We start from the raw sequence: 20374 nt of genomic DNA on the forward strand, positions 1-20374 counted from the left end.
CCAAGAGCTCATGTTGTGAGCTGCCCACTGCACATCTTGTCTGTGGCTGCCTCCAGGTCATCGTGGCCTCCATCTCGTTGCTGCCTCCCACATCTAGCTCTGGCCCTCTCTTGGCAAACTCTCACCTGGAACCGAGCGTGGGGGACGTTCTGGGAAATGCAGTTCTAGCGTCTCTTCCTGGATGCAGGACAGGCCTCCCAAGGAGGATGTGGTGATGTCCGGTTGAGGATCACCCATCAGCGCCCTGGAACTTCCTGTGACATTGGTACACTGTCATCCAGTCTGCTGTCCCCGCTCCCACTTTTCCCTTGTCGTTTGGATGAGGGGGTGAGACAGGGAAACTTTTTACCTGGTAAACTTTCAGAATGGTGTGAGGTGAAGGGCCATTTCAGGCGACTCAGTGTCTCATTGTCCCACCCTGCCTCAGGAAAAACTGCAAGATTCTTGATAAATTGTCAATGGGAAGAAATGAAAATACTCCCCCCAAATTGGCAATGAGGCCCTTCATGGAGACACATGTGTTTGCCTTCTTCATCGCCCACAGTGTGGTTACTAAGAGCCGTTAAGGGGCCCACGTGTGTCCACCCGGTCTGGGAAAAGGTACCACGTCTCCCGCAAGGAATCTGTCATGAGCACCATTGTGGTCATGCCGACCTGGCTGCGCTGAATGGTGGCCGTGGTTGCCTGGGGAGCTGTGTGGGGTGTATTGTGAGCGTCCTTAGGAAGGAGTTAGCAGGATTCATTAGTGATACCTGACATGAAATCAGGAAGGACAACAGGATGATACAGGTTTGCTCTCCACACCAGTGCTGCTGTCAGCTGTGGTAGTTGACAGTCTGTGTGGAAGTGCTCATGGGATAGATCTCTGTACCTAAAGATTGGTTGCCCACCTCCTATCTGAAGGAGCCACCAACCTGGACTACAGCTGCATTCGTCAGGATGCCATCCGTGGCAAGCAAAACAAAAAACAAAACTCAAGGCGGCTTAAGCAAAATCAGTTAGTTAAAGGAAGTTAATTATTTGGTTGGTTGGGATAGGTGGAAATTCATGGGCTCGTAACTAAAATGTCTAGAGCTATATCTGGTTTCAGGTGCAGTTGGATCTAGGGCTCAGTTGAACTCACCAGGGTTCTCAGTCTCTCGTTTCCCTTGTCTTTGTGTCAGCCCTGTTCTCAAGCAGACCCTCCTCACATGGTGCCCCTAACACTCTCATTTGCCCCGCTTGGCAAACTCAATGGAAAGAAGCCTTCTTTTTCCTGAAAGTGTCCTTTCAAAGTCCTGGGGAGCTGGCTGTCATTGGCAAAGCTTGGATGGGGGCCCACCTGACTATGGAAGAGGAGGGGAGGATGCGTTCCTGTGCTCGTGCACTAGGGGGCAAACCCTACACAAATCCCTTGGACTGACACTGGAGGCAGGACAGCTCCCTAAAGACAATGGTGTGGGTGTGGGGGGAGGGGAGGGTTCTGCCAGCCATCAGAGGGGACGTGGATGCTCAGCTGACAAAAGCAACAGCTGTTATTCCAGCCCAGCTGGAGTCGGGATCAGTCTGGGCCATCTCTGAATCATCTCAGGCAAGTTGCTAACTTCTTTGGACCTCTAGTTACTCATTTGTGTAATGAGTAGGTTTGGTTCAATGGTTCACTCTGCCATTCCAGCTCTAAACTTGTACAAATCTACCCATAATCCACAACCAGATGGACCACACTGGGAGCAGGGTCCATTAGCAATAGTCCCAACAAGTGGATCAGTTACTTATTTCAGGCCTAATTGTGCTGTAAAGCACCGACAGGCAGCCTGAGAAATGTCCCAGCACTGTTAGGGTCTCAGTCAGAAAAAGGCAGAACTGGTTTTGAAGGGACGTACTCCACAGAAGTGACTGTGGTCTCTGCCCCAGACAAAGACACCCTGTTGGATCCTCAATGGAAGATCCCTTCTGCCTGCAATTCTCTTGGAAACGGGGCCTCCGCCAAGCTCATCTGGTGCACTCTGCTCTGGGTAGAGGTAATTATTTTTACGAGGCATTATTCACGTCTAGTCTACCTGAGGGCCACCCCAAATAACGCTTCTCTAGCTATTAAAGGCTTTATCAGGCATGCAGAGTCTCTGGTAGTTTCCTTCAGGGGAAAAGAGAAAGATTCCTCTTGAAGTTTACCACCTCCCGCAGCAATTTGCTGCCCATTTCAGGGCCACGTGAAGTGGTTGGCACCTGAAAAAAGCACAGTCTTTCTCTTTTAAGTGCAGCCGGAAAATGGGAGTCATAAGTGAAAGTAGGGAACCGGGAGAAGCATTTCCATGCAGCCAAGGTAGCTTTCTTGTTTTGTTGTGAGCTGGCAGACTCCGACATGCTGAAGCAATGTTTTGTCAAATTTCTTAAATGCTGAATGTGGCACTGGCCCAAATGAATGTAGATGTTATTTTAGTGCTAAGAGAGATTTATTTTAATGTACAGTTGTAGCCACTACAAAGGCCCCTTTTCATCTACTGGGGGCTCGATTCCTTGCTCATTCACTCTGCAACCCCCTCCTCGTTCTAGGGTACTGGTGTATGCCGCGAAATTGCCGAGTATTCCCTCCTTCCCTCTTCGTCTCCTAAGGCAGTGACATAAGTGCTGACAATAGTTATAATTAAGATGCCTTGTGCACGAAAAAGCAGTGTGCAGGGCTCCGTTCCTTTGCACGGCCTGCCTGGAATTCACAGACAGTGCTGCTTGATACAGAGGATGAACCAGCAGCAGAGCTGACCTGCCCAGCTCCAGACTCTGGCAAAGCAGCCCCCAGAGAAGCTTTCCCTTGTCTAGGACCTCGATTCTCTAAGCACGGAAGGAGCTACTCCTTCACGGCTCACCTCAGAGGTGGGAAATCCATCTGAACTGAGCCTCAGATACCAGTATCTTGCACCTTGATGGAGGCCAAAATAAAGGGAAGGGAAACAATAGAGGAAGCTCTGGCGACATGTGAGGTTTAGGCCAGGCAAGTCTGTGCTTTCAAGGCAAGATGAGGGGAGGGGAGCCGCAGACAGAATGGTCGCGGGGGCCTGGGGTGAGGGGGAGGAAGGGGGAATCATCACCAGACCCAGTGGTAGAAGGGAAACTGAAGCCAGGACAGCTCTCAAATCTATCCCATCCATGCAAGGCCCCCTTTTACTAATAATCTGTAATATCCCTTTTACTATCCCAAAATGAGATGCATAGAAAGTAGAACCTGTTTCCCCACATGCTGCCGAATGAAACAAACAAAAATTAAAGCACGCTCCAACACTAGTATCAAGAAATGAAAGAACCGTAGTTTATAATATGATAGTATATACTTTAGTATGTAAATGTTTGGGCATAATTACAGGAAGAGACAGAACGAAGCAGTCAAGAGCTTGCATGGGATCTTTGTAGGTAAATGCAAGGGCTGCTGTAGGGACATCTCAGCCCCAAACCCTGCCTCACTGGTGATGGGGAGGGGGGGTGGTCTCTGAAATAGTAAAGCCGTAGGCAAAACAAAATGCACTCATCTCTCTGTTTCACAGAACTGTAGTTACATTTCTAGAAAACTCCACATGGAAGACAGTCTTCGTATTTAGATGTAAAGCGGAATCCAGTTCAAGGCCCAGATATGGATTATGCTTTCCAAGCGCATCAATCACAGTACAGCACTTGCAAGCACTGGGGTGGGGGGTGGAGGCCTGTCCCGTGAATTGTGGGCCTTCCAGTTCTCGACAAACTACAAACCTCCGAAACAGACCCCTCGGGGCAGGGAGGGGTGGGTGCAGCCCAATTGAGAACTAAGGGGAAAGGCTGAAGGCTTCAGGTCAGGTGTGTGGGCTTGAATCCTGGGTCCACCCAGTCCTCCAGTTGTGTAGCCCTGGTTAAGTCACTTAACTGCCTGCATCTTATCTTTAAAATGGGCAGAACAGCCCGTCCCTTAAGAAATTGCTGGAAAAGTTAAGGCGAATAATGCTAGTGGGGTTTCAAGTCATTTCAGGCAATTCTCTCCGGTTCATTCATTTTAGGGATTTGTCTTCTACCTTGAAGTCAGGAAGATGGGAGTTCAAATCCAAGTTCCCCCACGGAGTCCCTCCCAGCTTCCAAGGTGGAACTGTCTATTATGAATCATTCCGTTTGGCTACTCAGAAACCTCTGTGCCCTCAGCTATAAAACAGAAGGTGACAAGGACAGTATCTGCCTGGGAGGATTTTATCAAATCTTCAGATGTTAGAAGCTCTCAGCAGAGTTGAAAATGTTCTAGGTAGTTGTGATTATTCCAGGTCCACTTAACTTACTTTTAGCCGTAAAGGTAAAACATCACATGGGGAGTTGAAGCTCTGTGTCCCTGTACATAACATGGGACCTGCAAGGGGTCCAGGCCAGCAAATGGGATGAACGGGGGCCTCTGCTAGAGCGGCCAGAACTCCTCGACGTATTGTCAAGTGACAGCAGTGTGTCAGTCCTGGAAGACCTATGGGGAGGCTGAGCTCCAGGGCAATAATGCAGGATATTTACTATATTAAATATCACGCATATTGAATCTACACAGCTCTTACTGTATGTCATGTAGTTACATGACACTTACTGAGTAGTCACTATGTGCCTGGCATTGTGCTAGGCTCATGACACGCATGAGCACATGTAAGTCTTACAACAATCCTGTGAAGGGTGTACGACTGCTGTCCCATTGTGCAGACTGGAGGAGGGAGCACCCCACCAGGCAGGACTCAGACCCAAGTTCATCTGACATTTTCCAACCCAGATATGAGTATAAGGAAACAGACACCGATGGCAACTAAGAAATCAGTTGGAACTACCAGAATGATGGGCCTAATCACATTGCTGAGGCTTCTCCCCTGCAGAGGTGGGACTCATGAGCTACCCCAGCGCTAATCTACACAGGAGGGGACCGGGGCCCTGGGGCAGCGCTGAGCCCCCAGCACACAGTGGGCACATGGCCCACACTGTGGAGAGAGAAGAGGTACTGGCTATTACCGTGGGGCCCTCAGAGGACCCTGTTCCCCCAAAGCCACTTCTTATAGAAGGAACGTCCATAATCCCTTCAGTTAAAGACTGGGGTCCACGTTGAAAGGTCCAGTATCCACGGAGCAGGGGAGGAGGTAAGCAGGAAGCTGCTACGTCCCTTGCTCCCCTTGCCCGTGGGGGAAGCGGCTGGGAAGTTCGGGGTGGCTCGCACACCTGCCCAGGCCACCATTACAGGTGAGGGGCCCTGTGAGAGGGGGCACGGAGCCCAGCCCTGAGCAGGTATGGGGAGAGGCCTCAGACCTGCATCAGATCGCACTCCTGAGGTCCCCTGCTTTCTGAGGTCCCCAGCTTTCTTTACGTTGCTTGTGCTTTTGAGTCATGAACAAGAAAGGACTGTGAATTCTAGCCCGTGTATTTCAGGTGAGCCATCAGTGCAGCTTTATCTGGACAGAAGCCTCAATTACCCTCATGGGAGAGATTCCAGTGGCTCCAGCTTCTCTCTCCACTTTCCCCCAGGGCTCATCTGAGATTGAAGGCTGGGGGAGGCTTAATCATGAATCACGCGGCCATTTCATTCTGGCCCTCTGTCATCGGCCTGTGCACAGGTCAGTGCCACGGCGGCCGCCTCATTCCACGCGAGGGTCATCCCGGAGTCAGGCAGCTCCCTGGGCCCTGTGGGGAGCCTTGGGCTTCACCGTCTGTGGCCTCCGTGAGGCCCTCCCATTCCCAGCAGCAGCAAGGCTACAAGAGGCCAAGCTCCAGTGCCCTGGCTCTTCCCAGGCCTCCTCGAGAGTGGAGTGTGTGCTGGGGAGTACTTGTCTGTGCTCCAGGAGTCCCCTAGGCTTCAGAACTAGGGTAGAGGAGGGGAAGGCAGACACCTGTGGGACATCATAGCGTGAGTCTTTCCTTCAGGCTGCGGGCACCTTGGATTTTCTTCCCTTTTCTGGTCAGGTCATCTTTCCTGAGAGGTCTGTTTGGGGGGGCTGGAGGCAGGGTGGAAGGGAGAGGCACCAGCCCAGGCAATTCCCAAGCCACCCCTCCCACCCTGAGATTCCCCGAGGCCTCCATTTTTGAGATTCAAAATCCAGAATTTACTCCTTTGTTCTCTGAGTTTCTCTGTGCCCTCCCTTCCCTGAGGCCCTAAGCATGGAATGCTTTAGCTGAGGGAATGAGAAGAGCCAGGGGGTGCCAGGAAACTGGGAAGAATGTTGGTAACAACTGTGTTTCAAACTGTTATCCCTCAAAGAAAGCATGAAAGGCAAATGATTAACTGCCTAGTGCCTGGAACACAGTGCATTTGCTTGTTCATTCATTCATTTATTCATTCAGTCAGTTTTTACTAAAAGCGTAGCAGGCACCATGGAACCTTCGTGGAAAGGTCTGTGTCGAGGGACCCGGCTCACCACCGAGACCCCCGTCTACACAGAGGGCTCTACAGGGAGGGCTCTGGGGTGTGGGTCTTGCTGAGAAGGATTTGCATTTTCCTACCAAAGCAGAAAAGGAGGTGCCTGCCCCCCACCCCCACTCCCTACAGCCCCCCTTTGACGCGTACAGGGATCTGACCAGTGCACCCTATTCTAAAAACCCGTCCAGGAACCCAGATGAGAGACTCAGGTGTAGCCAGCCACGTGTTTGGGAGCAATCACTTTATGACAGAAGATGGCCTTTCCATCCTCAACATCCACCTGATTAACTTACAGTACAAAACTGGTATCCTTCACTCCGAGGCTGATTTCCAAATATTCTAAGATCCTGAGATTCCAAGTGGTTGAAGAAAAATAGTGCTTCATTACTCCAGAATGCCGTCTGCCTTCTCGTTCTCTTCTCCCTCCCTGCTCATAATCACCTTGTGTACAGCTGTTCTGGAAGCATATCTGCCTTGGGCCAGGTCTGATACAGCCAGACACATCTGCTACCCAGGTGTTTGACTTTGGAATTGGTACCTAGATGGCTGGAGGGAAGGAGGCCCAGTGGCATGCTGGCCTTGTTTCCCAGGCTGCCTTGCTGCAGGAGCTCACTCAATAAGTACATGGTTTTCCTTTGACTGTGTCCATTATTGTCCTTTTTATGTCAGATGAACTGGAGACACTGGGTACAGATGGAGAATGATGGTCTTGTTGATGCACAACTCTGAGGATGTCATGAAGTGTGCAAGTCTGCTTATGATGAGATATCCCCAGGATAATTACCAGGTTTTTTTTGAACATCATCGAGTCCTGGTCATTGCCCCTGTTAGAAAGACCTGGGGCGTTCAGCTTCTTCACCTGCATTGGCCTTGCAGGTGGTCTCTTGCAGCTCTCGGATGCCATAAACTCATCCCCAGCTGGGATTTTGCAGGTGGTCCAAAATGCTCCCTCCACACTCCCTCTTCACCCGGTCCCTGGGTCCTCATAAATTTCTACTCATCCTTGGGTCCTGCCTCTTTACTGAATACTTCCCCTAACTGTACCTGCAGAGAAGGCAGTGTGTTCTCAGAGGCTTTTAAGGTAATGGGCCAATCACCTAAACAAATCGGTCATCAATATCTGGAAAAGACAGAACCAATTTGAACATTCTGATAATAGTGCAAATATTCCGGATTGTTTAAATAGAGAATGATGGGTGACTTCTCTTGAAACCTTCAGTCTACATTTTGTCTGAAAAACAAATAAACACCCACAAAAACACACAGAGAGAAGGTGCTAGAACTCACAGTTGTGGAAACCTCTTTGGCTTTGCTCCGTGAGGCGAAAACAAAGTTGACGATCACTTCCTGACAGGGATGCTTAGGCCTGTAACTTACCTCTCTGATTCTCGGTCTTCTTACATGTAAAGTGTGGCTGGGAGTACTGTTCACCTTGTACAGTGCCGTGAGGATTGGCTGTGCAGTATCTAAAGCTTCAGTTACTGGTATTATTTTTTTTAAGTTTATTTATTTACTTAGAAAGAGAGAGCATGAACAGGGGAAGGGCAGGGAGGTGGAGGGAGAGAGAAAGAATCCCAAACAGGCTCCGCACTATCAGTGCAGAGCCCGACGCAGGGTTCGAACTCATGACCTATAAGATCATGACCTGAGCTGAAATCGGGAGTGAGTGGGACACTTAACCCACTGAGCCATCCAGGTGCCCCTACGGTTATTATGTGATATAATTCCTATGATTCGATTTATAAACTAATTTCCATCATGGAATATACTGTGTGTAATTCCAAGACATGTCTGGTGAGCAGGGGAACATGTTTCATGAAATAATTCACATGCAAGCAAAATCACAACATGCTGACACTTATTAAGGTAAAATGACAGAGCCTTCAGGTTGAGGGTATCTGGCAAGATGTAGATGAGATTGACGTGCCGATGGCAAAACTCAGGTTCTAGACTTCCCTGGGTCAGGAGCAGCCAGCAACAAGACCAAACCTCTCTGTCCCATCCCCGGTGCCCCTGGCTCCACGAAAGTCCATCATCCCTCACCTCCTCACAGAAACCAGGCGGTCCCCACCTTCACCTGCCGACATTTGCAAGATCTGTTCACATCTCACACCTGTCCCTTGCTGAGAACCTTTCCGTGGCTCTCTGTTTCCCTCAGGACACTGTGCAAACCACCTGAATAGCAAAGGTGGGTCTCCTGAGAGAGTAAACTGTCTGAGAGTAGCTGACGTCACCATCAGCACTGCATCCAACTGTCCAATCATTCACTGATGCATATTCACAAGGCCTGCCTGGGCTGGGCACGTTTCCTAGATACAGGGAATACAGGTATAAACATCCTCTGCCCTCGAGGGGCTTACCCCTCATCAGGTAGGAACGAAACACAATAAATAGCACATAATATAACTTACTGCCAAGAATCGATAAATCCTTTGAAGAAAAATAAAGCAGGTTTGCCTGTGTAGACAAAAAAAACCACTGGAATATCCTGTAGACCAAGAAAAGTCAGTGCTGTTCCCTCCTGCAGTGAAGGAGAACACCACCCTGCCAGGGTCTTAATATGCCCCCATAAGGGAAGGTCAAAAGGTATTTCTAGGGTTCTGGGGTCTGGAGGGTCTGTCAGTGTGGGATCGGATTGGGATTGGGCTGCTTTAAGGATGGTGGACTTCTCAAGTCTTGGTTTGATAAATGAGCACTTTCCCTATGGTCAGGAGCGGTCTGTTGCTCAGATAAATTGCTTTGGGGGAAGTTTCTCAAGCAAATCATGAGGTATTTTTTACTTGTTTACGGCCTTACATTTCTGGGCAAGAATTTTCTGGAACAAAGAGGAGAGTCACGAAAGTCATGTTGATGGAGGCGGCCTTGGTTCCCAGACCTGATGTTTTGCTGCAGGACACAAGTACCTCAGTGCTCTCAGGGCTCAGCCTGCAACAGAGGTCACCCCAGGTCTTTGCCTGGGATGCGCCGCGTGACCCTCAGTGTAGGGTTGCCAGATGTCGCAAATCAGAAGTATTTTATCTGGCGACCCTATGAGAGACTGTTGTGAATTTTTCAGTGAATTGTCTGCATATGAAATCTAGATTTTCAGCTTCTCCTTCAGCATCAGAATAGCCTATAGCATCCAGACTATATTCCCACAAGGCGTCAGCTGAGCTGAGCTGCTCCCTTCATACCAGCACAGGGCTGTTTCTTATTCACTGCCCTTCCCACCCAGTCCTGGAAAGATCTGAGGTGGGGAGCTCTGGGATGGACTCAGGCTCGCTCAAATGAGCTGGGTGTGCTTACCCAAGTCCCCTTCCTTCCCTGTGCCCTGGAACATGAGCCGAAGGCTCAGAGGAGCTGGATGTGTCCCTCCAGCCCTGTGAGCCACCCACGTGGATATTTTAGCACTGCTTTGCATTAAATACAGTCACAAACATCCAACTCAGAGGTGTTTGGCAAATAAATGTGACCATTCTATTATGGGTTTTGAAATGTTTGGAAATCTGACCCTTGATTTTGTTATAATCTCTTTGGTAACTGTTATTAGGTGGTGACCTAATAAGAAATTATTAACTGGGGAGCTATAATTTGGAAGCTTATAATTTTCTTAATGGACATTGATTTGTGTAACCTGATTAAAATACAATGAAGCCTGAGGCTTAAATGTTTTATTCTGAAAGGCTGAAAAGATGGGAATTGACTCTAGAAATGTATTGGCTCCAAAACTTTATTGAAATAATATTATTTGAAGAGTTTTGTGAGCATAAAACAATGTGACAAAAAATAGTCGATGCCAGCTCCCATGGCCTCAGAAAGCTGAGGGAATATAGGTTTCTTCAGATGGAGTCTGGAAAAATGCTTCCAGATTACCTCAGGAGTGGAAAGGAAGTTATGATTCCATCCCACGGCCCCGCTAATTCTTTTCAGCGTTGATTCTGTCAAGCAATTAGAATCAAAATGGAGGAAACATTCATAATTGTCACTTATTACACTTTCCCTGAGGTGACTGCTCCCGAGAAGCTTCGGCAGGACGAAAACAAAGCGATTACCAAAGAAATCTGCAGGCAACTGATGAGGCCTTCCTATACACATTCCCAGAAGCCAGTCACAGACTGGGTGGGGATGGTTCCAGATTAAAAGAGGCTTCCACAGCTATGAGTCTTCAAAGAAAATCTTTTGCTATCACGTTGTCAATCGAGTGATAATGAATCCTGTTTCCACTCCCTCTCTCTTACCACAGGTGTACATCATGGGGCTCTTTGTTACTTAAAAGCATGTACAAGACAGTCCACCCCTCCCTCCTCCCACACTGTACCACACAGAACACTTCAGAAGTGAAATATGCACTCGGTTTGGGGATGTATTTAAAACACCTCCTCCCCTTTTATCATTGTATTTCTTCAGTTGGCATAGGCTAAAATATGAGGTGTGTCTACTGCTCTGAGGATGTTGTTTCCACCCCTCCCCCCCCCAATTTCTGAAATAATATCATACCTTGGAGATTAATGTTCAGGCTTTACCAAGATTATAATAAACAAATATTGCTTTGATCTAAATATTTTTCAAACGGTTGTTGCTGATTGCTCTCTCTCCCCTATAATCTTTTAAGAAAGGCTTTGGACTTGGCTGTCTGACACCCAGGGGGACATGAAAACAGCTGCCTTTCCTTCCCCCTCATGGTGAGGATACTCTGTTCTCAGTTTCACCCAAATTAGTCCCAGGATTTCAGTTGTCTTTTTTGTCCAACATTCCATCATGCAATTCATTAAAATCTTCACATGAAATATTTAACAGATGAGTTATGTCATAATTCACATTACAGCTCTAAATTGTTATTCATGTGGTAAGTCATTTATCCTGGACATTAGCAGACCTCTGGAATGGGCTTGTATTTGATGTAAGGAAGGTTAGAATTCTTTTCCTCAACACCCCAGAACAGTGGCCTTATTCCAAACCCCCCGTTGATCGTGAAATATTCCCCCAAAAGTGACATGCAGATTCATTTGTTAGTTCGGCTTGCAATTAACTATGTTGAAAATAAACAGAAGAAAACATTTAAACAAATGTGGCCTGGCTAACAGCTATTACAGTTGACCGTTAATTAAGGCAAGTTGGAATCCAAATGTGCCAGCCCTTGTTACTGTCACCGCTAGCAATCATTCCCATTGTACACAAAGGAACGAAAAATCAGGGGCTCTGTCAAAGGGGGTTGAGGACAGGATGGGCGATATTAAGCCAGCTGAGTAAAAATAGCCACTACCTTGCTTGAGAAGTGTAACCAGCAGGAGCTCATTTTCTGGAAGAGATAACAAACGTATGGCCAGCATTTATTTGTAGAATGTAGGTTTTGAGAAAACTTGTCCCACTCAGGGCACCTGGGTGGCTCGGTTGGTTGAGTGTCTTTTCCACTCAGGTCATGATCTCACAGTTTGTGGGTTCAAGCCCCATGTCAGACTTTGTGCTGACAGTGCAGAACCTGCTTCATATTCTCTCTTCCTCTCTCTCTCTGCCTCTCCCCTGCTCGTGCTCTCTCTGTCTCAAAAATAAACATTTAAAAAAAATTTTAGGAGCACCTAGGTGGCTCACTCCGTTAAGCGTCTGACTTCAGCTCAGGTCATGATCTCACAGTTCACGGGTTCAAGCCCCACACTGGGCTCTGTGCTGACAGCTCAGAGCGTGGAGCCCATTCTGGATTCTGTGTCTCCCTCTCTCTCTCTCTCTCTCTGCCCCTCCCCCACTCACTCTCTGTCTCTCTCTCTCTCTGTCTCTCTCTCCTTCAAAAACAAATAAACATTTAAAAAAACTTTAATTTTTTTAAAAAGCAAAATAAAAGTCCCACTCTTAAGTAATGAAATACATGGGGTATTCTTAGCAGATATTTTATTTATTAACTTATTATAGTTTCAATTTTCTCTGATAAAGATGCAGTTGTCTACATATCCCTATCAATGGATTGGATCTATTACAAAAGACTTCTCTTTATGGGCCACACTAACTCAGGGTCACTCTGGAACCTTTGTCTGCCTGAGCACTGGGATGAAATAGTTGTCACATGCTGCCATCAGTGACCAGTCGGTTGAGAAGCTTTGTTTGTTAGGTACCCTGTTGGATGAACACAAGAAGCTGGTACTGCCAGACTGGGGACAATAAACTTCTTGGATTCTATATGCAGACCTGTCTAGCCTTGTCCTGAGTGTGCATAAGTGATCACAGTTCCAGAAGGGGTGTGTGAAGGGCTTGAACGATAGAGCACAGCTTTCCTTAATATTTGGGGCGGGGGGGGGGGGGAATCCATTCTAAAAGCTTGCTCAACTGAAAGAGAATCATCACCTTGTGTTTTCTGCTTCATCTTGCCAGGACTCATATGGTCTCTATCCCCCTTCTTTGGAATCATAATTTAGTACAGTATTTACCCACCAATATTATACCATAGACATTTCTAGCAGTGAACAGGATGGATTTATCCTGGGTGGATTTTTTTTGTTCAGTCTCAATATATTGGCACGAAAAGTTGTATGTGGTGGTGAAATTCAAGAATAACGGGTAAAAACTCTGGGAACAGATCATAGCAGGAATGCTGACAACACTATCAAGCCTTTAGAGTGTTCGAATACACACCATTTTATTTTGTACCATTTACCCCCATCCCGCAAAAGTTCTGTGCAGAAGCTAAAGCTGGTATGACTGTCTTTTCAGGGACAGAGAGGTGAAGTAATACATCCTTTGCACACAGCAGTCTTAGAAACAGGGTTCACATCCAGTTCTTTCAGTAAAACTTTTCCTGGTTATAATTGGTTGCTGGCGGCTGGATTGTTCTTCTGTCTCCTGGATGAGCTCTCAATGTGTATCTGAATATACGGTATGGCTGGGAGAGTGGGCAAATGGAAGTAGGGGTGTCTGTGTGAGCTTGCGTGCCAGGCATGGTGAGCACTATTTTACAAACCGGATTTGTGCTCCTAGGGGTATGTTGCAAGTTGAGACCAAGCCCACAGAAAATTATTTCTAAATGAATACAATATGAAAAAGTTATTTTATTTCTAATTTTACATGTAACATTGTTCTTTGGCGGGTCTCAGATTACACTTGAATGCATGTCTATTAACCTGATATGAGATGCATGCATGATTTCATCTTGAATGCATTTGAATATAATAGCACTGGAAATGTAATTTGTATTCTCAAATTTTATAAAGCAAAATAAATAAATCTTGGGGGTGGTAGCCACATTGAGCATATTGCATTGATTTCTTTGGGTTTCTCTCAAACTAATTACCAACTTCCCCTTGTAAATCCAGGTCTTCTCACACTGGCAGTTCTAAATGATCTAAATCCTCCATACCTAAGTCATCCTCGTTTCTTGCACCTCCAGGGAGTGGGTAGCGTGGACAGCTCTGTGGAGAACTTTACCGTTGATCCTTAAAGAGTGCTAATACCCAGTTCCTCTCTGATGCTCCTATCAGTGATCACTGTCCAATAGAACTCTCTGTGATGATGGAAATGTTGTTGAGCTACATGATCCACTACAGGAGCACTAGCCCCATGTGGCTATTGAGCACTGAAAATGTGACTAGCACAACTCTGGAAGTGAATTCTTAATTTTATTCTATTTTAATTAAAATAGCCACATGTAGCTGGTAGCCACAATCTGGACAGCACAGAGCTGGAGCATTTGAGGTGTCTGTCCTGATTCAAGCACACTAGTCACTGACATCCCCACGTGAAATGGCTACATGTTTAGGTGCATGGATGATGCTCTGTGCTCATCTATATCCACTTGGGAATCCTGAAGTGCCATCCTCTTTTCAGTGATTTGACTGCCCTCTCCAGGTCCCCATCCCTGGCTGTTTTGTCTTCATATCAGTACACCCACCCCCTCGCACATACTGGGTTTCTGATAAATATGGAGGAGGAGAAGGAGGAGGAAGTAGGTAGTAAGGAAGTTACAAAGTTGAGGAAGGAGGAAGCCTGGAAGATACTTCACTGAAGGTATGTGGTCTGCATTGCTGGAATGAAAATCTGTACCGAGGCCCTCCTGGAGTACTGAGGAGAGTTACAGGAAAAGTCACCTGAGTAATTCAAACCAAAAGTGATGTCAGTACTCCAGATGCCTGAATTATCTCCTGTGAAAGGGCCTGGGGCTCTTTGGGATGGCAGTTCTCGCAAAAATGGTTTTGTTGTTTTGCTGATTTCCAAAGACCATACCAGTATCTGGGCGTCACTGTCCTAGAGGCACACACAATATTGGCACATAGGGAAGGGCCCCAAAGGATACCTTTTTCTGGGTCTATTCCACTCCTGAAGGTAAGGTACCACCCTATGCTGTCATGGAAAAAGGGGCTCTTGTTCTATGGTCATGGTGAAAGCCCCTGACAGGGGGTCTGGGAGCTTTTGTACTCAAATGGAAGTGAGGAGAACCATGAGCTCCAGGAGAAATATGTTGATGATTTTCTGGACTGTCTAAAAAATTTCAAACCCCAGGAATGGTGTTTTTATTTTCTGCATTCTCTTTGGGACTTGGGTTTCACTAAAGCATTTTCTGTCCTTGTTTTCCTTATTAAATTAGCAAGATTGACTTGAATCAGAGTATACTGTTATGGCTTAAAATGTTGTTGAAAGAGCAAAATAGACAGGCATGACAAATATCTTGGGTTCCATTTGGGATATGTGGGGGGTGGGGGAAGAGAGTGGGACTTGCTGAAGTAATAATGATTTTCTTCTGATAAGAGTTGAAAAAAAAAACCATGTGAAACAAAGATAAAGGAAAATAGTGAAAGGAATCTAAATTTCTGTTTGTGGAAGCTCCTATTTGTTTTCTTGAATAGAGTCGGGTAGAGGATGCTCCTTAAGCATTTTTGTCTATTTGGCGGGGAAGTGGCCGTTGGTGAGGGGTGGTATTAGGTTTTTTTGGTTTTTTGTGGGTTTTTTTGGTGTGTGTTTTTTCTCTCTGCTTTAAATCATTTTCATGCTTAAGAGATCATTAGCCAAATGTACCAAGTGGCTGGAGGTGCCTAACACCTCTTGTTCTCGTCTCCCACTATCTGGACCGTTTCCCTAGTACTTCCTCTTCAAGGCCTCCATCATGGACTTTCTAAAATATCGATCTGTGGTCCTGCCATATCTCTGCTTAATCTTAAATGGCTCCTCAGACCCCATAGCAAGTGTCAACAAACTTTTTCTGTGGAGGGCCAAGTAACGTGAATTTTAGGCTTTGTGGGCCATTCAGTCTCTGTTGCAACGACTCAGCACTGCCGTCACACCATAGACATTGTGGAAACAGGTGCGTGTGGCTGTGTTCCAATAAAACTTTATTTATAAAAAGAGGCTGGATCTGGCCCAAGGCCTACAGGAGACTCTTTAGATGCATGGGCCCAACATTCAAGACCTTCAGCCGTTTGACCTCAACCTGCACAAGCATGTCCCCCACTCCCATTCCTTCAGCCTCAGAAGAGACTGTGGTCTTTTAAAAGGCTGCATCCTTTCATCTGCACTGTTTCCATGCTTGGATTACCATCTTGCCTCTGCTCTTACTTTTCCTGCCAGTCAAGTCTCCAGGTGTCACCTTACACAAAGCTCCTGCCAGCTCTCCCAGGCCAAACCCGCTCCATCTATTGTGCTCTTCAGCCCTGTGTGAAGTCTCTGACGTTGCCTTTACCATGTGGCTACACCACAGCTAGACACCATGGGATTATGTGTTCTCCTTCCCCTTAGCACCCAACTGAGAGCTCAGCATAGGGAAGGCCACTGAACAAATGGTCATGGAGTTGACTTGCCAATGAGCTTGTGATTCTCTTAATCATAGAGAAGTATGTTAGCTTGTAGGCGAAAATGCTACGAAACCAGATGTGCTACCGGGAGCCAGGGGCCAGAGTTGCTGACAGGGCCAGGGGGGGTCAGCCAGCAAAAACACAGCCAGGGCAAAACCAAGCAGATGTGGCAGTCAGGACTTCAGACAGCCCTGTGGCATCGACCTCACAGCCCACATGGGGGTGCGAGGAATGAGGAGCAAGGAAAGCGGTGTCTAGTTTAGGGCATTGGGAGCAGGGAAGGGACACAGCATGCTGGAGGGGGATCAGAGGGAAGCAGCCCACATGATTAATGGGATGGAGGGGCTGACTCAGGAGGAAAGATTAAAGCACTCTGAGGAACTGGGGTGCAGGCCGAAAGGGGCAGATGATAGCAGGCTTCAGGAATGTGAGATGGATAAACACCCAGGAGGGAATAGCAAGCTTCATTAGGGAGGTGAAAATTGGGAGGGGGGGGCATCCATCAAAGGATAGAAGGGGTTCTCAGAAAGGGCATGGGCTGCTGATGGGGAACCCAGGTGAGGATGGGTAGGCCAGGGGCAACTCTGGGCTACTGGAACAAGAAACGCCATGGAAAGGCCACTGTGGGGTGACGCTTTCAGGAAGCCCTGTGCTTTATCCTTTAGCATCTAGAAGCCTGCCATGGTTGTTGGCCATGGTCTTCACAAGTGGCCTTAGAATTACTGACTGCCAGCCTGGGAAGAGCTGGCTGGGGACCAATGCCAAGGAGAAGCTGCACAGAGAAGCACACGGAAGACGAGAGAGAAACTCACCTCCACTCTCCTCCTAGACACCAGTGAGTGGATGTCGCAACGTGAGGCCCTCTGTCCTGAAGTCAGCTCTCTGCTGCCTGCACCCTCCCTGTTGTTGGTAGAACCAGAGAAGCTCCTCCAAGCCGCCTCTTAAGGGCAGTCCCTCACCTCTGCCTGCTGTGGATCTGAGCAAAGCCCAGCCTGCTCTGCAGTGCCCTCAGTTGGCCCCTCCCCAACTAGGATATGGCCTGTCAGGCATTTGGGAAGGTCAGATTTATTGGAAATAGCAGCACACAGCCTCCAGCCTCCAAAATCACGTTCCTTGAGGTGTTCTCTGAAATGTTCTCCAGGGCCAGGAAGAGCAGCTTGTGTTGCAGTCTGACAAAGTGGTCCACGTGGTGGCAGGTCCCCCACAGCCAGTTTACTAAGGCCTGTGGAGCGGCCGTGCTCAACCCTGGCTGCACATTAGAATCGCTAGAGGCTGTTCTTCAGTTATGCTAGGGCACCTGGGTAGCTCAGTCAGGTAAGCATCCAACTCTTGATTTTGGCTCGGGTCATGATCTCATGGTTCATGAGACTGAACCATGTCTGGCTCTACGCTGCCAGTGCAGAGCCTGCTTGGGATTCTCTCTCTCTCCAGTCTTTCTCTCCATCCCTCCCCTTGCTCATGCTCTCCCTCTCTCTCTCTCTTAACATAAATAAACTTTAAAAGAAAAAATCTTCATTCAGCTACCCATGCCTAGACACCACTTCGAGGAAATCTAGTTTAAATGGTCTAGGTGTGGAGGGAGAAGGCACCCCAGGGATCAGTCCTTTCTAAAAAAAGTTCCCCGGGTTCTAACGTGTGGAGAACGACCACTGCAAAGCCTCCATTTGGATGTGATTATAATTCATATTGATATTACTCTTTTTTCTCAATAACTACTGACTGTAATGTCACCTGAAAGGTTTTTTAAAAGCCAAGCATTTACCGATGGGTCATCTACATGCTCAGCACCTTGCTGGGGGGCAGGGATCCAGTGGGGAGCAAGATCAGGTACCTGTCCTTTGAGAGCTTATGGTCCAGAAGGTAGGGAATGCTTTGAGCAAAGCCACGTGAATCCAGAGTGCTGAGATGGTGCATTCCAGAGACTTCCCATTCTGCATTTTGCAGCCATGTTCACTCTAGCCTTATCCTAGAGTCTGAGTTTCTAAGTCCAAAGGTAGAAGATGAGTCCCTCCTAATGTGCATACCTCAGTCAACCTTGACTCTCAGGCTTGCTTCAACAATTTTTCTAATAAGTAGGAATGCACTTGATGGTTATAAGAGTAACAGGCCAAGACTTTCATAAATCTTCAGGTTCCTGAAGTTAGTATGGCAACGATTACCTAACTGGGGGATTAAACATGGTGGCATGTGGGATCTTAAGAGTATTGAGTGAACTTCCCCCACACCCCAAACATGTCTTTCCTTTGATGGGTACTGTTACTTAGGTTGAAGTTACTTTAGGTATTTAAGTAAAAGAAAATGTGTGGAAAGATAAATAATACTGGTGGTGTGCAGATGTGGCAAAAATGGGGAAGTTGGTGTGCAAAAGACTGAAGTTTGCAGAACTGCACTGGGACCAATGGCGTCCCGTGTGGAATCCACTGTTTCCAGCACAGAATCGCATTCTTTCTTTCCAAACTCCTCTAACATCTTCTTACCATCTGATGAGCCTTCTGCTCTGCCTTGAGCACTTTCCGAAATGGTTTCAAGAGTTACATCATTTTGGCTTCAGGAAGAGAAACAGTGTGAGCTTGTTCCTGTCCTGATTCTAAGGTTCCACCAAATGTTACTTCCCAAAGTTTCAAGTCACTTTCCTAACTTCTCTCTCTGTATGTTTCTCTCACTGGAACTGGCATGCACTATTGCTCAAGGGAGCTTTTCATGGCCAAACAGAATTGCGTAATTCCCTCAAAGTTCCTGGGGAGAGAAAATCATCGAGATGTGGATACTGGGGGCCAGTTTCACTAAGTCACATCATAGCAAAGTGACTCCCTTCCAAACACCAGCCTCGTGACAAGTGCTTTCCAAATGTTGTATCTCAAAAACACATGCATAGTATACATTTTACACATGCAAGTTCATACAGTAATAACTGAAACAAGAACCCAGAAGAAGCAATCGTTTTCGAAATAGACTTTATTGTTTTCATTCCTGTTTTTAGCCTGGGTTTGGGAGGGGAGTGACCACAAGTGTATGAATTTTAGAAACACACAGGTAATGTGTCTCCAAAGAGTCATCAACAGTTCTGTGCGTATAATTAGCCTTGAGAATTCCTTACCTGAAAGGTAAAATGTCTTAGTTGTAGGCTTCACTGTAAATTTAGTTTTTAAGTTCTTATCTGGTATGCTTGCATCAGCTTTTCCCCGTGACAGATAACTTTCAATGATAATCTTAAGTAATTGTGGGAAGGAATCTCTAATGCCTTGTTTTATTTATAATTTGTCCCAGCTGTAGGCATTCAGATGAAACTTGAATTTTTCCAGAGGAAGTTCTGGACTGCCAGCAGACAGGTAAGTTATAATCAGCGTATTGAAGCATTAGAGACACTGTTATTATACAGGTGTTCACATTTGGGGACCCGGAGCCTAAAGTGCCAGATTTCCGATGAATGTTTGTAGAATGAACTGCTGGCCGCTCAGATTACCTTTCATTTCACTGCAAAATAAAAGGCTGTCAGCATGTTAGACAGCACATGCTGGGAAAGAAGGCAATTTGCTCCTACAAAATGTTTTAATTGTGAAATCAAGATAGTGATCTTCCAAAGGAGCAGTTTTTCTTTTAACTATTGGTGACTTTTATGAATTTCCACAGTGATTTTTTTCTAACTTTGTGGTGCCTGGTTATCTATTTGTGAATTTCCTTATTGCAGCTTTGAAGGCCTTTGCATAACTAGATCTGACTAAGCATGCATCTGACCTCTCTGACCAGAGAGGACTTCTAGGCCTTGGAAAATCTGGAAGGCTTCCTTCTTTGCACTCTGTTCTCTGTATTGAGCAATCTCAGTAGTATTTGTGTAGTGATTCAGTGGAAATGGCAATTTTTCCCCAATTCTAAATGTTGGGGTAATATATTATTTCTTACATAAATACTTAAACACTTTAGGAAAGTATAGATTAAGACAGGAGTGTTTTTAAAGAGTCACTAGCCTTTATAAATTGTAAATTAAATACTCACACAGTGATATTTTTTGTTACTCAAAGATTTGAGATCTTAAAAAGATATCAATATTGAATGGCAACATAAGTTAAAATAGGCAACATAAATTAAAATGAAAAAGAGTCAGTTCCCCCCAAAATTGTTTTTTATATGACTATTTGGAGTTGGTATTGATCCTAGGGAAAGCAGACAATACTCATCTTGGAGCATTTCCTTTGTTTGTTTGTTTGTTTCTTTTTGAGAGAGAGAGAGAGAGAGTATGCAGGCGCATGTGGGAGGGGTAGAGTGG

At 46.5% G+C, this 20374-nt stretch overlaps 1 protein-coding gene across 1 annotated transcript in view; it reads left to right on the plus strand.

Annotated features, from left to right (window-relative positions):
* Window positions 1-20374, plus strand: part of CACNA2D3 (calcium voltage-gated channel auxiliary subunit alpha2delta 3) — an 865909-nt gene that overhangs the window by 754445 nt on the left and 91090 nt on the right. Inside the window, exon 27 of the mRNA XM_047850751.1 lies at window positions 19378-19439. Within this exon, the coding sequence (XP_047706707.1) occupies window positions 19378-19439 (62 nt within the window). The remainder of the gene's footprint in view (window positions 1-19377; window positions 19440-20374) is intronic.

Source organism: Prionailurus viverrinus, chromosome A2 (genome assembly GCF_022837055.1).
Source record: "Prionailurus viverrinus isolate Anna chromosome A2, UM_Priviv_1.0, whole genome shotgun sequence".
Taxonomy (NCBI): Eukaryota; Metazoa; Chordata; class Mammalia; order Carnivora; family Felidae; genus Prionailurus; species Prionailurus viverrinus.